Source organism: Chelonia mydas, chromosome 1 (genome assembly GCF_015237465.2).
Source record: "Chelonia mydas isolate rCheMyd1 chromosome 1, rCheMyd1.pri.v2, whole genome shotgun sequence".
In the NCBI taxonomy this organism is placed as follows: domain Eukaryota; kingdom Metazoa; phylum Chordata; order Testudines; family Cheloniidae; genus Chelonia; species Chelonia mydas.
The window spans coordinates 224,084,939-224,105,467 of NC_057849.1; the positions used below are offsets into that span (position 1 = coordinate 224,084,939).

The 20,529-nt window shown below is 46.8% G+C and overlaps 1 protein-coding gene and 1 non-coding gene across 3 annotated transcripts in view; both read right to left on the reverse strand.

The window, feature by feature from the left end:
* Window positions 1-947: 947 nt before the first annotated feature.
* Window positions 948-1,049, reverse strand: LOC114019157. Its single transcript, XR_003564271.2, has one exon. It is a non-coding gene; the product is annotated as a U6 spliceosomal RNA (small nuclear RNA).
* Window positions 1,050-9,417: 8,368 nt separating this feature from the next.
* The window catches only part of FBLN1 (fibulin 1), a 154,747-nt gene continuing 143,635 nt past the window's right edge, over window positions 9,418-20,529 (reverse strand). For both annotated transcript variants that reach the window (XM_043536555.1, XM_027820735.3), the window contains exon 17: window positions 9,418-10,591. In XM_043536555.1, the coding sequence (XP_043392490.1) occupies window positions 10,452-10,591 (140 nt within the window). In that variant the 3' untranslated portion in view covers window positions 9,418-10,451. The remainder of the gene's footprint in view (window positions 10,592-20,529) is intronic.

Here is a 20,529-nt window from a genome sequence, read left to right on the forward strand (position 1 = left end):
ATCCCCATTTTATGGATAAGGTAACGAAAATTCAATATTTTTCCTCAGGCTTACATAGTGTGTTAGTGGTAGAGCTAGGAATGGATGTGATGACTCGGAATGAGACCTCAGTGCTCATTCTCCCTCAAGTATTCTAATGCTCAGTAGGTAGCAAGTGCCCCAGCCCAGAGATCACAGCTTGAAGGGGAGCAGGCTCTAATAAACTGGGGTTATACTCAGGCCCAGCCCCCTCTGCGCCTATTATGTAGCCAGAAGCACATACTAAAGCGTGTGCATACTGATCCTTTTTTCAGGCAGCAGTAAACAGGTACCCCAAAGCATACTCCCACCAAGCTACTCTCAGTCATCATGCCCTTTGCTGGAAAAGATGGTTGCTGAACCTACTATATTGCTGGCTCTGCTCTCCTCCCTCCCCCCTGCATGCCTGAGACTTGCAAAGGCAAGGTTTTGCCCACACTTTTTTACACAGAAGAGAAATAATATTTAAGTTATTGGAGACAAAGACATAAAATATGGATCTAATTTTCTATATAACATAGATACTTTAACTACACTATGGAACAGAGAAAAGTCATAGATCAGAGCCACAATCAAAGCCATCTGTGGAAAAACTAATTCCAAGCTACTGAAATGTGAAGAAGGAAGTGTGCAAGTCTTCACATTGACCAGTGTTTTCAAAAGCCCAAGCTCCCTTTTTGTCAGTCCAATTTGCACCCCCATTTTTGCATAAACCAAATTTGCATGTGCATCTTTTGCACCCACAGTGAACTGTAGACACACACATTAGTATAGAAACACCTGAAGCAAGACCACATTTATTTACAAGCCCAATATATTCTAGGCACTTATTGGAATAAATGGCCCATATGGGCCTTTTCAAACGCACTGTCGCTTGGGCACCGTCTTCTTATGTGCTGTGACAGGGTTGGGCCAGATGGCTACAGGAGAGTGTTATGGAACACTTCACAGATTTGCCATCCTTGCGCAGGGGCCATGCTAATCTTCTCTGTATCATTCCAATTTTAGTATATATATATATTTTTTAATACGAGAGTAATTTTTTATTTGCATAACACACTTACAAAACAACAGCATATGCAATGTGTAACACAGCAACCAATCACAACTGTTTTCTCATTAGCTTCAGGGGAGGGAAGTGTTCAAGCTTGCCTGGGCCCAGAGCGGGGGGCTTCCTCGACTCTTGTGGTCTTCCACCCTTCTGAGTTACCTGGTGGCCCAGAGCGAGGGCGCTTCATCAACTCTCAAGGTCTGCCACCCCCTCGAGTTAGCTGGCACCACGCCCGAGTCTCACCAACAATTCCCTCCTCTGAAAGCACCCAACAAAAGGGTCAGGCTGTGGGGTGGACAATCCGGGGGGGGGGCACATGCACCCACGTATGAAAGGACCCCTCTAAGGTGGTGGTGTCCACAGCAGCAATGGCTGGGGCTGGGGTCCCTTACTCTCTCCCACAATCAAAGGGTCAAAACAAAGGGAGCCGGACAGGGACACCGAGCAGAGAGCCTCGGACAGCGCCCACCGCTCTTCAAAAGCATGAAGGAAGTCGGTGGACGCGGCCCAGAGGAACTCCGCCCGGATACGTGAACAGACCGAGGATCGGAAAACGGCTCCACAGTCACAGGAAACGCCATCGGCCAACCTCCTCTCTCTGGTTTTATAGATGGCCGTTTTAGCCAGGGCCAGGGGGAGGTTAACTAGGAGATCCCGCGACTTTGTGAGGCCACGGATGGGGAGTGCATAAATAAAAAGATGAGGGGAAAAATGCAACCAAAAACATAATAAAAGATTTATGAGGAGCCGGAACAGGGGCTGCAGCCTGGCGCACTCCAAATATACGTGCGCCAGGGTTTCCCTCACACCGCAAAAAGGACAGGTATCTGGGATGGGGTTGAACTGCGCCAAGTACGTGCCCGTGCGCACAGCTCCGTGAAGGAGCCGCCAACTGATGTCCCCGACGGGCCTCGGAACCAAGGTGGAATATAGGCTGGCCCACCGGGGCTGCTCACCCTCCAAAGGTGGCAGAAGGTCTCGCCACTTTGTGTCGGGGCGGGACACTAGGGTGAGGGCGTGAAGGGTGTGGAGCACGAGCATGTATAGATGATTCCTTGGTGCGGTTTGGAAGCATACCGGCTGCAGTTCATGCAGCCGGCTCGCCGTAAAGGGGTGAGGGGGTCGAATGGGTCTACCGGGCAGGGGTCCAATTAAAAGGTCCGGCGGGCCTGGGGTAGAGGGTGGGCGGGGTGTGCCCTCGAGCAGGACCCGATCGAGATAAGCTCGAGCAGCGGCCGGCAAAGCGGCTTTCACCTCCTGAAGTACGCGCCGGGGGTACGAGGTCTGGAGAGCCCCATGCGCCGAGCGAGCATCAGGGGATCCAGCCAGTCTCCCTGGTCGTAGTCCAGGAGGTCTCCGACTCTCATGACTTCTGCCAGGATCAAGCTCTGCACACGGAGCTGGGGGTTGTGTAGCAGGGGCTCCGCGAGGAGATCTGCCCCCTCGGTGGCCGCCACGGACCTGGTCGTTAAAAACCATTTCCAAGTCTGGAGGAGGTCCTGGTAGAAGACCGGCAGCCCGGAGAGGTCTCGCAGAAGACCTCTGGACAGAGATAAAAGAGCTGCCGGTCATATCGGAGCCTTCGGACGTGGCGGAGGATGGCGTGCGCCAGTATGCTCCACGCCAAACTGCCTACACTATAAAGGAGCCTCTGTAGGTCCTGGAGGCGGAAGACGCAGACCTGAGTGTGCAGACAGAGGCCCAGTCCATTCCTGACCAAAAGAACCCCAGAATCGATGTCCGGAGGTTGGTCAGGAAACCCGGGGCCGGGACCAGGGTGTTGAGCAGGTACCAGAGTTTGGACAGGACTAGTTGATTAAGCACCAGTGCTCTCCCACGAAGGGAGAGACATTGGAGTAGTCCCGTCCATTTCCGGAGCCGCTCTATCACCCCGCCCTCTAAATTTTCCCAGTTCTCTGGCAGAGAGGGATGCATGGCAGAAAGGTGAATGCCGAGGTAGAGCAGCGGACCCGCGCTACACCGGATGGTCTGAAGTGCAGGTGGGAGGGAGCTCACCTGCCGCCAGTCTCCTACCGCCAAGCCAGAGCTCTTGACTCAGTTGACCCGGGTGGAGGAGGCTGCCGAATAGATGGCCTGGCAAGCCTCCACCCGCGCGAAGTCACCTGAGTCATGGACCACGAGGAGCATGTCATCGGCGTACGCCGACGGGCCAGCTGCAGCTCCAGCTCCCGCAGCACCAACCCTGTCAACCTCCTGCAGAGGAGGCAGAGGAAGGGCTCGATCGCCAGAGCGTACAGCTGGCCCGAGAGGGGGCACCCCTGCCATACTCCTCGCCCGAAGCTGACCGGTTCAGTCAGGGTCCAGTAGAGCTTAACCAGACACTCTGTGGAGGCGTACAGCACCTGGAGAAAACCCACAAACTGGGGTCCGAAGCCAAATGCTCGCATAGTGTTCAGGAGGTACCCGTGGTCCACCCTATCGAACGCCTTCTCCTGATCTAGGGACAGGAGGGCGAACGACAGACCATCTCTACACCCAAGTTCCAAAAGGTCCTGAACCAGAAATAGGTTATCAAAGATACTGCGGTCCGAGACAGTGTAGGTCTGGTCTGGGTGGATCACGTCCACCAGCACAGACCCTAGCTGCAGCGAGATTGCTTTCGCTACGATTTTGTAGTCCGTGCTGAGGAGCGAGACGGGACGCCAATTTCATAAACCGCGGAGGTCCCCCTCCTTCGGCAATAAGGCGAGCACAGCTCGCCAGCACAAAAGAGGGAGGACCCCGCTCTGCAGAGACTCGGCCCAGACGGTGACTAGGCCTGGGCCGAGGACGTCCCAAAACACGCTGTAGAACTCCACGGTCAGCCCGTCCATGCCTGGAGACTTATTAGCAGGCATACGACGGAGGGCTTCCGAGAACTCGGCCAGAGTGAGAGGCAACTCTAGCCGGTATCGGTCGCTCGTGCTGACCTTAGGGAGCTCCTCCCAGAGCACTCTGCAAGCGCCAGGGTCGGTCGGATCTGGGGAGAAAAGACTTGCGTAGACGGCTCGGGCCCTCCTGCACATCTCCACCGGTTCCGTGAGGGGGGGTGCCATCTTCTGCCAGGAGGCAGGTGATGTGTTTCTTGGCCCCCCTCGTTTTCTCCAAGGCATAGAAGAAAAGGGAGCCACAATCCATCTCTCGAGGAGGCAGATGCGGGATCGAACAAAGGCGCCCCGGGCCCGATGGTCCTCGAGGGCCCGGAGCTCCTCCCGCTTCTCCCGGCACGCTCCGCAGAGGAGCTGGTCATCGGGGCTGGCGGCCAGACGCCTCTCCAGCTCTAAGACCTCCCGTTCCAACTGCTCTATCACCACATTTCTCCGTCGGCTGGTGCCCCGGATGTAGTTGCGGCAGAAAAGCCTGGCGCGCACCTTCCCCAGGTCCCACCATCGCCGCGCCGAGGGAAAGGCACATCGCTGCCCTCGCCAGGCCAGCCAGAATTCCCGAAAGGACGTCACAAAGCCCTCATCCTCCAACAGGCTGTTGTTAAAAAGCCAGTAGGCCGGCCCCAGCCTCTCCGCACAGAGGGAGGCTGTCACGGTGGTTAGATGATGGTCAGAAAATGGGGCCAGCCGAAGTTTGGAGGAGTTGGCTCGTGAGAGATGGAAGCGTGATAAATAAATGTGGTCCAACCTGGAGTGGCTCGACCGATGGGCTTCCACCCGGACAAAGGTGAACGTGGAAGTGTCATCCGGTGGTGGTCGCGCCAGATGTCCACTAGGGAGTGATGTTCGACTATCTCCAGGAGGGTGTCCGCGGTGACCAGGCTCTGCTCGGTCCCCGAGTGCTCCTGTTCCTCGAGGGTGGTATTAAAGTCCCCTCCCAGGACCAGGCACTCGTGAGAATCTAAGGTGCCGAGGAAGGCAGATGCCCGCTGGTAGAATTGCAGCCGCTCCGGGCCCGATGTCGGGGCATAGACGTTAATGAGGTTAACCACGAGCCCCTCCATACGGACCCGGAGATGCAGCCGGCGACCCGGCATGGCCTCGGCGACCCCTAGCACCTCGGGCCACAGGTTGGGGGAGAACAGGGGCGCCACTCCAGCCTGTCGAACCGTGGCATGGCTAAAGTAGACCCTGTCCCCCAACTCCAGCCGTCAACTGTCTTCGGTGGTCGGGTCCCTATGGATCTCCTGCAGGAAAACCACAGAGTACCCTCCCTCCCGAAGGAAGGAGAGCACCTGGGACCTGCGGAGAGCCATCCTACAACCCCGAGTGTTCAACGTTGCGATGGTGAGAGGTATCATGGGGAGGGTCGGGGGGGTCCTCACTGGCAGGGATGCTCGCATCTCCCAGCGGGCCACGCAGCAGTCTGTGACCCATCCCATAGGTGACTAATTGTTCACGGAAGACGCGGACCAGCCAGTAGACCGCGGCATCCTGCTTCCCCGTCCCTTTACCTTCCCCCATGAGGACCCTTGTGGCCCGGAGGATTTGAGAAAAGTCCCCCCATTGCTGGAGAGCAAGTTGTACCTTGTTGTGGGAGCCACGGACATCCTCTAAAAACTTCCGCAGTTCTCCTCGCAGCTCATGGGGGGATGGGGTTACGGTTTCCCGGTTGTTCCCCGGCGGGGCCCTTGGTGCAGCCCTGTGGTCCACTAAAACGCACAAGCAGGGTGCGGACCCCCGACGGGGTGCCTGATGGGCTGGAGCTTCTAGGCTCGCCTCAAGCTCTGGAGTGATAGGGGGCGGTGGAAGGAAAATAGCAGCTCCTAATAGGTCGGGGCAGGAGAACACAAAGGCCACTCCCTGGGGGTCATCAATTGGGAAAGGGAAGGAGACAGGCCCGGGGGCGGTAATGACATTACAGGAGGCAAATTGGATAGGGGCAGGGGCAGGGGCAGAGGCAAGGTTCTGGGTTTCAGGAGGCAAGTAGCTGGATGGTGGCGCCTCCCGATCAGGCTCGAGGGTTAAGGGGGTGGGGAGGGAGCTCTCAGTGACACTTGGCGCGTGCTCTGTGGTGGATTTAGAGGCCACAGCATCAGGAAGTGGATTATCTTCTGTAGGGCCCCCGCCCGGGAAGGAAGGTGATTGCTCCCCACCAACGGGGGGGTGCCCCTGGCACCCTGGCAACTCGTGCCCCGGCCGCGTGGCGCCCACTGTCACCTGAGCAGGCTCGGTGGTCGTCAGCGGGGTGCCATCAGCAGCCAGGTCGGGGGAGGAGTCCAGGGGCTCCTCGGAGGTGGGAGCAGAAGCAGCAGGTAAGGGGAGGGAGCATGGGGAAAAGAGGGGTGGAGTGAGGTCGCCCAGATCGAGATTTGCTGGCAAAAGGTCGTCCTCCCCCTGGGCGACCGGGGTCAGATCTAAGGCCTTGATCTCCTCGAACATGGAGGAGAGGACACTTTCCGCCACCCTGGGGTTCTCCCTGCCGGCACCCGACACGATGGTTGCCTCGGGATTCACGGGGGCTTCAGGTAGTGTCAGGACAGAAGGGGCTTCTTCGCGGGTCTCGGAGGGGAGGGTCTCCCGTGGAGGGGAGACACTACCCTCCGGTGCTGCCACGTCTTTCCCGGCTGACACCGGTGAGACGCACTCGTGGGCAAAGGAGAAGGTTCGGCATCGGTGCCCCCCTTCCTGGTCTTCCGGGGGGGCCTCTGCCTCAGGTAGATGAGGCGGAGCTCGAGACTTCCGCTTGCCTCGCTTCCCCTGGACTAGGGCCCGGCCCTCCATGGCATCATCTAGGGGCTGGTTAGCAGGGGTAAAGGCGATGGCTCAGGGACTTGGAGGGGGAACGGTGGGGCAGCATAAGAGAGGGAGGATTCTCCCCGGGGCAGGCTCTCTCCCATGCCTGGTGGTATCTCTGCCACGCCCTCCTCCATAGGTCCCGCTAGATTGTCAGCAGTAAGGGCGGGGCTCTCCCGCTCATCTGGGCGTTGTAGGGGAGGTGCCCCTTGGGCCTAAGCGGGAGTAGTGGTGGTCCGAAGAGGAGGGGGGGTGGGTTCGGGTACCGGGCGGCCAGGGGTGTTGGCAATGACGGGGCCAATGTCCTGCCGGGTCTCGGGGATCCCAGGTGCCCCTCCTTGCCGGGCTAAGGGGCAGTCCCTCCAGACATGGCCCGACGCCCGGCAGAGGTAGCACCAGGCTTCCCCCTTGGAGAAGTACACCCGGTAACGGGCCCCCTGGTGGGGGACTAGGAAGGACCCCTCGAGCGCCTCTCCGTCACGCGCTGCCAATGGCAGTAGAAGCTGCACTTGCCAGCGGAAGGAAAAGGTGTAACTAAGGGTGGGGTCCTTGCAGCCCAACGGGAGAGGGCTGATAACAGAAACAGGTTTCCCCAGGGTGGAAAGGGCGGGTAACAGGGCAGCACTGGGGAGAAAAGGAGGGACAGAGGTCAGGACCAGGCAGATGCCCAGGTCTTCTAGCGGCTCTAGGGGGACAAACACCCCCCCCCCACTGCCAGGCCCCTCTTCACTGCTTCCTGGGCGGCAGCCTCCGATGCTAAGAAGAAGACAACCTTCCCGTACATTTTGGAGGCCGCCACAATGGCCGAGGGCCCCACCACCCTCGCCAACGCCCACACGTAGGTCTCCACGTGGGGCGAGGCGAGCACCAGGAGGCATCGGACACCGTGCTTCCTTGTCATGGTGGGAAAGGGGCCCCGGCTGCTATTGATGGTGGCGGAGGCGGTGGGCAGGAGAGATGACGAGGTGGCAGGTTGGGGAGCTGCCGCCGCCCGGGCATATACCCTGGGGGCTGAGAGAGAGACATCCGCATTGCTGGTGGAGGGGGCAGCGGGGGAGGATGCCGTGGTTGGTGGCGGGGCTGCAGCAGTGGAGGTGGCCCCTGCCATGGAGGGCCCGGTGGTTTTAGCGGGGCCCTTCCCCTTCTTCTTGCCCTGGCCTTTCCCGCCGGCTGGGGGGGCTTCCCTAGAGTCTGGGGAGCTGATGGGCATGGCAGTGGCGGAGGTCACCCTGGTGCCCTCCATTGCCGATGCCCCAGCGGGGGCAGTGGCAGGTGATTAACAGGAGTTGGGGTCAGGTAGAAAGGGACAAGCTGTGGGGTGGACAATTCCGGGGGGGGGGGGGGGTACATGAACCACCATACACTTGTCCAGAGAGTCCTGTTTAGTTCGCTGGTGTTTCTGGCCCACGCGGTGGAATCAGGGCAAGCAGCTGAGTCCAGAGGCAGATGTTGGACAGCCAGCAAAGATGGTGGAGTGTGGGGGGGTGAAGATGGTAGTGTGGGGGTTGGGAGGACACAGATGGATCGGGGGGAAGCTCCGTGCCACACCCCCTGTGTCCCTACAAACACAGTTAAGACACAGTCAAGGCCTCCCCCGCACACGAGAGCACAGTTCGAAAGTTACTCAGTTTTCGGCCCCCTCCATGGCGATTTGTAGATTCCCCAGCTGGTGTTCCTCCGGTGGACGGCTTTTTCTCTGTCTGTTCCAGGTTTTATCTTTTGCCATCCTCATTTTCAGTATTTTATCAAAAAAAGTGGACTGGATAGGAGTGGAGGTGGAGGAATAAGAGTAAAGGAGGTTGTAAATGAGTTTGTTCATTACTTTGAGCCTAAAAGTTCTATTTTACTGAACTAAAGTTCTTTCTGATGCAACTAACTATACAGGAAATGAGCAATCACAAACTACAATCTAGAAAATCAGATGGAACCAGTTTTCCTGGTTTTTGATACTGATGCTATTTATTTTTCCTGCATTGGCTAGGAGGAGAATTAGATGACTCAATGGATCTTTCTCATCTCCATTTTCTCAGACACTATTAATTCAATATAATAAAGTGGGGGTTTTTTTGTTTTGTTTTTTAAAGAACAATTTAAAATGGCTGAAGACAAGGTGTTCCTTGTGATTTGGGGTTATCCAAAAATCTCCTTCAGTTGGTTGAATGATGAAAGGCACCTGCTCTGAATCCACTTGCTACCCCAACATCTTTCTATCTAAATATGGAAACTATTTAAGGAGACACTGAGTATTGTCCAGGGAGCCTTTGAGAACACTGGACATGTTTTAGATTATCACTGTTTCATGATGGCATCCTGAAAGCCAAATTATGTACAGTAATCCAGGAAGTGTTCAGTAAGTAAGGTGTAATTTAATACAACCAATCAAATATTCTTTAGTCAAAACTTATATGTGAGAATGTTTGTTTTTGTTATAAACTCCCAGTTTGTGCCTGAGGTAGACTGGCCTCCCATCGACTTCAGTGAGGTTTGGATAAAGAACCTATATGCTAGTTAAAAGGCAAGTGTTTCTGTCTAATAATGGGTGGGTGAACTGGCAGGGTTGTGTGTGTGTTTGTGTGTGTGTTTCTCAGATAAGCAGGAAAAAGAAGAAACATGGGTATTTTCCCACTAAATCTTTTTTCTTCAGGATTCTCAATTACAGACCAAAACAAACATGGAGCTGTTTATTTTCACTTTTGTAATAAAAAGATACATTATTTTCATTACTTGGATGCCCAGAACATACATTCAACATTAATTTATTTAAGAGAGTTTCATTATATTATTGCATATGTTTTGGTCTGGTGCTCAGAAAAGTCTATAGCATAACATACTAGTTTCTTTACAAAGTTTAAAAAATATATATTGTACTGTGCTTTACTTTCTGGAGGTGTTTATCTAGAATTCCAATGTACTGGTGAGTATATGTTGGTTTGGAGTGTAGGCAATATGCTGTAATTCTTGCAACAGATTATTTCAAATTAGAGGTATTTGGTTAAGTTGGATCCAACACATGCTTCATTTTATAATCAAATAAGAGGTACAAAGCATGACTGTTTTATCTGATATGTGCAAAGACTTGTTCCTCTTGCTAGCTTTACTTCCTTTTGCAACTCCTCTTGTAACTGTGGCCAAACAGTTTTTTTAAATCTTTAGGCCAAGATTTTAAAAATGACAGTTGATTTTGGATGCGCATCTTGAATTAATTTAAAGGGGCCTGATTTTCAGAGGGTGGATATTTTGGCATTTTTTGAAAATCAGGCCTTTTCAGATATTTCAAATTGGGCACCCAAAAATTTGAGGCAAAATGACTCATTACTTTTTGGACTTTCCTCCAGTGGTACCACATATTCATTACAATGGTCTATGGCTAGTCCATTTCTTCCATGTCCTTTATAGCGCTGGCTATCAGGTAAAGGAGCAATAGTTAAGATTTGCCTGAACATTTAGAAAAAAATTTAAATTCACTAAGCAGATGAGCACTTTTATACCGTACTTATTTATAAACACAATTAGATCAGGTTCATTTATTTCGCTCCATCCTACATCTAGTCAACATAGCTTGGTACTTGTCTTAATTAAACTATATTCCAAATATTAAAAAACAAAACACTATTGGGTTTTACAAACAGGCATATAACATAATAGTTTGTGGTAAGGATTTAGTCTGCAGTGGCTTGCTTGTTTCAGATTTTAAAGCTCTACTAAAACCAATATTCAGACACAAAGATGTGCACGTTGACAATATTACGATGAGAGACAATCCCTTTAATCACATAGTTCATCTCCAGTTTCAGAATGGCATGGAAAGGTCCAACAATGGGCTTCACCTGACGAACTACACCTGTGGGGGGAAAAAACAAAAATAAGCAATGAAGTTTAATGCAGTGAAATCAAATGGTTTCTGATTAATTGTAGACTATATGGGGTTTGTGAATACTTTTGATTAACAATTACATTTACAGAATGTCAGTCTGGTTTGCAAACATACAAAAAGGGCTACATCTGCAATGATTATTCCCCTTTCATATTTTCCCCAGCTCCTGTTTTCAGTACCATTACTAAAACACTGATAATGGAAGAAACACTGAATACTCTGCAGTTACCAATATTTTCTTCCACCTTTTGCCCAATCTATGCAAACTATTTTTCTAAAAATAGAACATAAAACATTGATTTGTTTAAGTAAAGCAAGATGCAGATTATACTAGAGAATGTACAAAGAGATGGCTACATAGAACACCAAGAATGAACTTTCCACTCTATTTCAGACAGGAGAGATTACAAGGAACACTTATTGTTAATAAGCACTTCTCATATACACATCAATCACCACCAATTTGCATATTATAGTGGGCCAAATTATTATAAACAATCCCACTGAAAGCAGTAGGATGACAGCTGGAGGGAGGTAAGTATGCAAGGTGAGTAAGGAATGTGACTATCCGAATCTGGCCCAGTGTTATTTGAAACATGTTGTTTAATTTTAAAAACTAATCTCTGTTGTTACAGCTGATCACATTTTAAATACATCACTTTCACATTGTTCATCTGCAGTGGGACATATGATGAACAAATAAAATGATAGTGGAGCAATTAGTTATACTTTTTAAGGCCTAATCTTGCAATTTCTTCTGCATGGGCAGACCTCTGTGGCCAAACAGAATAGCTGCAGGAACTGGGGGCTAAGGCCCTGATCCTGCACCATTAAAGTCAGTGGGAGCTTTGCCCTAAGTCAAAATTACACAAGATTTGATTCCATGAACTATGTTATTCTCCATATTAAACATATCATGCAGCTACTGTATTATTAGTACTTGGAAGTTTAAAGTGGGCAAAGATATATAAATCCAAAGCTAACTGATAGACATCAGGAATTTGGTATAGAATCCCCTTTTCAAATACTTGATTCTGACAGCTGATGTGTTACTGTGGCATTTCATTTGGTAGGAAACATAGTTGGAGTGGATTATTTTAGTCGTATTCCTTCTAGATCTTAGGGGTTATGTTTCAAAGCATATAGCACAACGTCTTTATGGAATTCCAAAAGAATTCTTATAGCAGTTCCCTAAGAACACATTGGCTTAAGATCTGATGGTGGAGATAAACGTTTGCTTATGTAGGCTGTCAGCACCTTTTTTCTAGTGCAGTGATGACATTACAGCTCTGTCCTGTTTAAATACTGACTAATATCTTCAGCATGTAGTAAAATAGCAAACTTTTCACCACATTCATTTTGCTTGCCATATTTAATGAATACACTTCTTTTAAAGCATCCTTTTCCCCCTATATTTTTTTTTTTTAAGCTTTCTTGGCCAGCATCCTGCACCTTGTAAAATTGACTTGTGGTGGCAAGGGCTGTGTAGGGGGAAAAAAAAAAATCTCTCTGGAATTCCCCTTCCTGTATGGTAGGAAGTGTTTTAATAGTATTACATGACGTTATTGTGGAAATCATCTTCCACCTCAATGATGTGAATTTGCACTATGGAATCCAATCAATAGCATCTAATATTTAATCCACTTAATTTCTTTCTTGTTCTTTAGTAATGTTCAGATGGTAAGGGCTAGTGTTCCTATTGAGTAATCCTTTAATATTTTTAGTCTCACCTCTCATTAATCTATTCACTCAAAGTCAGATTGCACACCACAATTTATGTAGTCATGCAATTGTGTCTAAGATGGTTGATGCTACAGTACAGAACTTCTGAGCATTATGGCTAGTGTCTGGCTATGCTGAAAGAAGGACAGGAGACATTAGATATGGGTTTAATCAGGCCACAACTTTATTATTGGATGTCTGGGATTAACCCAGCGGATAAAATGTGCAGTGCAGGTGAAAACCCCCACAATTCACTTGGGGTGGTGGTGGTGAGGGCTTTTTTTTAGCCCCTTCTCCCCCGCCCCCCTTTCCATTCATGTCCCTCCAGCAGATCCACTGCCAGGCACCTCTAATTCCAGCCAATGCCAAGGGAGGGGGCTTCCACCAGCTCCCCCCCTTTTCATCTAGGTCCCTCCAGCAATTCCCTTGCCAGGACCTTACTAACCACCCTCTCCCCCTCGTAGGAGGGCTTAAGGTGGACTATAATGATGGGGGGTTGGCTCCCTGCTGTACCAACCAGAGGAGTCCCCAACTGTCCCCGCTTGCTCAATTACCAAGCACGTCTCCTTAATTCCTTTTCCAAACCATTTATCCATTCTTTTTGCCTTAATATATGGAGTAGCTGCACTGAACATCCATTATACACTTAAAGAGTTCCGATATATGGCCTACCACCCGTCATGCTATGCCTGAACAGAGCCCACCTGAACCTGCTGCGAGGAAGGCAAAAAACCCCTCACTGCACCTGGCCAATATGGTGGTAAGGGAAAAATTCCTTCCCAGCCCCCCATAGCGGGGCAGCTAGCGTAATGCCGACAGCAGATATAGCTAATCACCCGGCTTATTTGTGACCTTAATAGGGAGGAAGGGTGGGTGCTGCCCAGCCTGTTCCGAGTGAATGAGGGGAGGGGCCAGACCCAGGCCCCTCATTCCTAAGTGGTGAGTCATCCACCACATTGACTGCTTTTCCATCCCCCTCCTCCTCCTCCAAGCCAGAAAGCATTGCCCTCTTCTCCCAGCCAGCCAGTCAATCCCCTCCCAACCCTGCAACCCACTTAAAGTGCAGGGCGGTGATTGTAGCCAAATGCCATTACATCTCACCTTTATTGTCTCTTCTGATTCATTCAAATAAGTGCTTAGTAAAAGACAGGTGAAATTTAAGTTTGCTTTCAGAAGCAGCTGATAGAGGGAAAGAACAAAGGCACCGTGTACAATTTGACAGTTCCTGTATAGTTACTTTGCTTCTGCTTTTTAATCATGGGCCCGGGAGTAAATACTGCTCAAATGAAAGTTTTGTACAGAAAATTGAAGTGTGATGTTTTTGTTAAGACTCGCTGTGGTAAAAATATGTGGAATGTGGTGTATCCTATATTCTTTCAATATTTCTTTGTTTTAAAAAAGATATTTTTTATCTATTTAGATTTGTATACAAAATAAAAAGGGAGTGCCCCGGCAATAAATTGCAAAACAGAAATAAAATTAAAAAGCCAGCGGAACACAAAACTCCTCCTCCATCAAATATGTAGGACCTGCTTGGCCAGGCTTCCTTACAGGTGGTATAGATGAAGCTGAACCCTCTCTAAGTCTGATTTCTGGAGAAGCTTCCCTGCTGTGCCACATTAGGGTTTTATGATATGTGAAAGAAATTAACTGTAAAATGATCTGGTGGACAAACACATGCAGTAGGACCACCTAGTGTACAATAATCAGTAACATTTGCTCATCAAGAGTTTCCGTTTCTTCCTTTTGATAACAAGTGATACATGGAACAATTGATCCTTTTCCTCTTACAAGCACAGAAGAAAACCATACACCAGAGCTGCTGAAAAGCTTGTAATGTGGCCTTATAGGACAAAGGCTATTCAGTTATCCAGATTCCGGTAAATCTGCTACAGTTGTCCTGGAAGCTGTTTTGAGACATTATTGTAGATCATGTGCCATAATTTGTCATCAGTTTTTAAGAAGGGTCTGATCCTCCAAGGCCTTGCATTTTCTTCAGTCATTTATGTGTGCAAAGTGCTACCCCATCAGAATTCTCTCCTTGCCTTCACAATGACTGTGGTGCTTTACACCCACTTTGCACAGGGGCAGGTGACTACACAAGGGGCAAAGCGCTTGAGAATCAGGCCCAGTATATTTAATACACACATTTGGTTATTAGTATCAATCACTGTTTCAAAAGCTTTCATCTAAAATGCCACATGTAGTACTTATGACTGCTTTTACATGAAGCAGATTTATCAGTCACGGCAGCATTTGTACAAACATGTTGTTTCACGATGCATTTTGGCAGACCAAAGGTAGGGTTCAGCTTTGTGGTCTGGCTCCTTCCAGCATTTTTAGTTGAATATTAATATTAAGTATAAAAATATACTTTACAGTAACAGGAAGGTTACAATTTTGAACATACACAAGAGTCAAGAATTGCAGGAATAAAGGAGCCAGTTTCTTATCTCCCTTACACCAGTAATAGAGTAGCTCTGGTGATTGCAATGGATGATCTACAGCCCCCTCCCCCGTCCCTGAAATATAGAAGCATGCCATGTAAATCAGAGTTAAACAGCTAGCTCAATACAACCTTAGGTTGTATTAACTCGAGTGCAAGTCAATTTACATAGCTCTGAGTATTACCTTTCTCACCCTTGTAAGGTTGAACCCCACGGGTTGCCATCCAGGGTTGTCCTGGAGTTCCCAGGAATTAACAATCAATTTTTAATTAAAGATTGTCATTTGATGAAGCCTCCAATAATATGTCCAACCAAAATTGGCCATCCTAGCACCCACATGTGGAATTGGGGCACACACATTCAAATATTACAGTCACCGTTTATTACATTCAAATATTACAGTCACTGCTGATTTTCCTTGGTTGTATACTGCTAATCTGACCTGGGGGGAAATTCCTTCCTGACCCTAAACATGGCAATCAATTAGACCCTGAGCGTGTGGGCAAAACTCACACACACCTGGGAAAGAATTCTCTGAAGTAACTCAGAGCCCTCCCCACCAAGTGTCCCATTTCTGGCTATTGGAGATATTTGCTACTAGCGGCTGCAGAGGTACTCAAATGTTGCACGTACAATATGACAGTGCCTACATCAGAAATCAAAGCAATACTAAAAGGTGAGTCATAAACAGGCTCCAGGTTGCACACCTATTGTGTCTTTTGCTTTTTAAACAAAGACAGTATGCATATTTGGATCCCAAATAACCATGTGTACTAAATGTAGGCAAGGGTTTCTCACCACTTTTGGTGTCTTCTCAAACTATGAACCTGATGCAGGAATTACTAGGTGAAATATTATGCTGGCCTGTCTTATGGAGTAAGTCAGAGTAGATGACCATAATGATTCTTTCTTGCCTTAGAGTCTATAAAAATCTATTAATCTTTATTAGGGCTTTCAATTAAAAGCAATTAACTCACGCGATTAAAAAAAAATGAATCGCGATTAAAAAAATTAATTGAGATTAATCATAGTTTTAATCGCACTGTTAAACAATAGAATACCAATTGAAATTTTTTGGATGTTTTCCTACATTTTCAAATATAATGATTTCAATTACAATACAGTATACGAAGCAGACAATGCTCACTTTATATTGTTATTTTTTATTACAAATATTTGCACTGTAAAAACAGCAAACAAAAGAAATAGTATTTTTCAGTTCACCTCACACAAGTACTGTTGTGAAATCTCTTTATCGTGAAAGTGCAACTTACACATGTAGATTTTTTTTGTTACCTAACTACACTCAAAAACAAAACAATGTAAAACTTTAGAGCCTAGAAGTCCACTCAGTCCTACTTCTTGTTCAGCCAATCGCTAATACAAACCAGTTTGTTTACATTTACAGTAGATAATGGTGCCCACTTCTTGTTCTCACTTTCTGGTGACATTGTGAACAGGCATTCGCATGGCACTTTTGTAGCCGGCATTGCAAGGTCTTTACGTGCCAGATATGCTAACCATTCATATGCCCCTTCATGCTTTGGCCATCATTCCAGAGGACATGCTTCCATGCTGATGATGCTCGTTAAAAAAAGTAATTAATTAAATTTGTGACTAAACTCCTTCGGGGGAGAACTGTACGTGTACTACTCTGTTTACCCACATTCTGCCATATATTTCATGCTATAGCAGTCTCGGATAATGACCCAGCACCTGTTGTTCGTTTTAAGAACACTTTCTCTGCAGATTTGACAAAATGCAAAGAAGGTACCAATGTGAGATTTCTAAAGATAGCTACAGCACTCGACCCAAGGTTTAAGAATCTGAATTGCCTTCCAAAACCTGAGAGGGACGAGGTGTAGAGTATGCTTTCAGAAGGCTTAAGAGCAACACTCCGATGCGGAAGCTACAGAACCCAAACCACCAAAAAAGAAAATCAACCTTCTGCTGATGGCATCTGGCTGACTCAGATGATTAAAATGAACATGCGTCGGTCCGCACTGTTTTAGATAGTTATCAGGTAGAACCCATTATCAGCAAGGACGCATGTGGTTGAAGCATGAAGGGACACATGAATCTTTAGTGCATCTGGCATATAAATATCTTGCAACACCAGCTACAACAGTGTCATGTGAATGCCTGTTCTCACTTTCAGGTGATATTATAAACAAGAAGCAGGCAGCATTATCTCCTATAAATGTAAACAAACTTGTTTGTTTGAGCGATTTGCTGAACCAGAAGTAGGACTGAGTGGACTTAATTTTATTTTTGAATGAAGTTTTTTTGGTACATAATTCTACATTTGCAAGTTCAACTTTCATGATAAAGAGACTGCACTACAGTACTTGTATTAGGTGAATTGAAAAATACTATTTCATTAGTTTTTTACAGTGCAAACATTTGTAATCAAAAATAAATATAAATGAGCACTGTACACTTTGTATTCTGTGTTGTAAGTGAAATAAATATATTTGAAAATGTAGAAGACATCCAAAACTATTTAAATAAATGGCATCCTATTATTAACAGTGCAATTAATCGTGTGATTGATCACAATTAATTTTTTTAATAGCGTGATTAATCGTGATTAATTTTTTTAAATCACTTGACAGCCCTAATCTTTATCTCTCATCTTCTCTGTTTTGAACACCCTGAGCAGTCTCTTTGATTCAAAACCCTCCCCATCTCCCCAACTGCATAGTTTCCTTATCCTTTGCCATCTTGTATCATTGCCTACCTCTTCTCTGGAACCTTTCCCCCACCTTCAAGAATGTAGATTAATAACAAGCATAATAGTGGTGTTGTCTCACCTGTCCTAAAGAAACTTTCTCTATACCACTTCAGACCTTAATCACAAAGCTCCCTGAGTTTGCTATTTGCTGGTACTCAGTTTGGAGTCATTTCTCTCTGTCCACTTTCCCTCCCAACTGGATTCCCACCAAATCTTGTCACTTCTTCTTTATCACCTGCAAAATCCACCTTTTCCTACCTGACCTCACTGTTAAAAGTCTGGTCCATGATCTCATTGTCTCTAACCTCAGTAACTTTTCTTCAACCTCCTGGCCTTTCATCTCTCCCCACTCCAGTTCACATAGATGCTGGAACTAGGGGTGCTCCTGCACCCCCTGGCTTGAAGTGGTTTCCATTATATATAGGGTTTACAGTTTGGTTCAGTGGCTCTCAGCACCCGCACTACACAAATTGTTCCAGCACCCCTGCCAGTTCATTCAATATACCGCAAAGTTATCTTCCTTTGTTCCTCCACACAAACACACACACACACACACACCCCTGCCTTCCTGATTCTTCCATGATCAAATTCATAGCCTCATCTCACTTTCAAGGCTTGGCACCCTGTTACCCATGCCTGCATCTTGGATCCTTGCTCCTGCTCTCCTAATACACCCTCATTCAATCATTCCACTCTACAACCTGACTCTGCCTGTTGGAACCCTTAATCTCTTTCTGGCAACTCCATGTTACTTTTCATGCCATTTCCTATGTCTGGAACAGTCTCCTTCTTACATTATGCCAAGCAACCTTGCACTCTTCCATCAAGTCCCTTCTAAATTCTCACTTTTCATCTGGCCTTCCACCACTAACAATCCATTCTGCGCACCTATCTCATAGCTCAATCCTTTAGTTGAGAGCTTAGCTCACGTAAAACTAAAACATACACATACACCTCCCTCCCATATGGAATTAACAAGATTTTTAATTGCTCAAGGACTTTGCTTTCATGTGTCTCTCTTCTCCTCCCCCTTTTTTTGAAACCTTGATTCAGTCTAGATTATAAACTCTTTGGGGGAAGGGAATTTGTCTTGTAAAGCAGCATGCACACAAAGGACATCTTAAAGAATAATATGTAATTTTCATTTTCAAGTGAGTTCTATTATAATAATAATAATATAATAAAAATCGCAAATTCATAAAAATCCTTAGAGAAATGAGTACTGATTTTGAAATCTAAATGACTGAGGTGTTACTTAAGAGAGAAGATTAGATAAATAAGACAGTAGTGTTAAACTTAATATTGTTAATCCTTTCATCAGTATTTCTATTATTATAATCAGATGCTGCAGGTATTTCTTGGCTTGTCTATATCTCTAAGATATAATTACATTTTTCCCCTTTGAAATATGTAGGACCCTCAGGCAGTTCACCTCCATGTCTGGTTTCTGCTTGTATTTTTGTATTATGCAGTCGATTTGCTAATAAGCCTGAATCTTGAACTTGGGAGAACCACTTTATTACCACATTAACCCATTAGGGAGTACAATCCAGAGCGCCTGATCCTATTTTGCATTAGGATTTGGCTTCAGGAAATCCAGACTCTATCAGACAAGGGTTATTAAATGTAAGGCAACAAGATTATAAATGTAAACTAAAGAATTGCAATCAATTTTGATTAGCTCAGCTCTTCAACAAATGTTTCAGTCATTCCCAACATACAGCATCTATTTATTACAGACATGTCACATTTATATCTGGGATAGTTTGGATATCACAATCCCTATCACCCCAACCTTCGGTAACTTGTGTCTCTGCATAGGGCAGCTGTTTTTAGTTAAACTTCCCCCATTAATTTTTAAGTATTAGTATTCCAGTGCAGCCCAGAAGCCCCAACCAAGATAAGGTTGTGCTAGACTCCACACAAACACAGAGTAAGAGACAGCCCCTACCCCGAAGATCTTAAATAAAAATATAGACAAAGGGTGGAAGATAGTATTTATTATCCCCATTTTATAGATGGAGAATTGAAGCACAAAGAGATGAAGTGACTTACCCAAAGACACGTAGGAAGCCTGTTGTAGAGTCAGGAATTGAACCCAGATCTCCTGAGCTCAGGGCCTTAACTACAAGACTATCCTTATTCTCTTTAGCACCCTCACTTAACCCATGGAAAATTTGCGTCACAGAGATACCCATTTATCGGAACAAGCAAATGTTAGTAATGACCACTGTGTATAGGCTTGATCCTCTCCCCACTGACATCAATGACAAAGCTCCTATTGATTTTAATGGTGCAGAGTCAGAAGTGATAAACACCCATTTTTTCATGGTCTGTGTGTATAAAACATCCTTACTGCATTTTCCACTTTATGCATCCGATGAAGTGAGCTGTAGCTCACGAAAGCTTATGCTCAGATAAATTGGTTAGTCTCTAAGGTGCCACAAGTCCTCCTTTTCTTTTTGCGAATACAGACTAACACGGCTGCTACTCTGAAACAATTACCATTGTTGCTCTTCTAAAAGTCATTTGCTGTGTCCTTATAGCACCAAAACATAAGAACAAAACTAATAAACAGTTTTGTTTGTTTTCTTGTCCCGGTCTCCTTCTTGTGATTTCTCTTAGCTGGCAGCTTAACAGATAGAATCACTTTTTGTCCTCAGCTAAATCCAATGACATGACTATTTTGAATAAAGTAAAATCTCACACTTGATTTTACATGGAAGTACTAAATGCAGCCTATCTTTGGTGAGGATAAAGGACTTGTCTTGAAAAAGATGCCAATAGATTGTATTAAATGGTTTAACTGTAAGACTCCTGGGTGCTCAGAAATCAACTTGGGATAAATAGTCATGGAATTATGGGAAGAGTAAAGGGTACATGGTAGCTGATATTGAGTCCAAATGAGGAATGAACCACATTCAGGAGTCTTAATCTGCAGTGTACATATTAATTCAGCTCTACTGAGAATAACGCACACTTTTTTGTCTATTTTTTTGTTT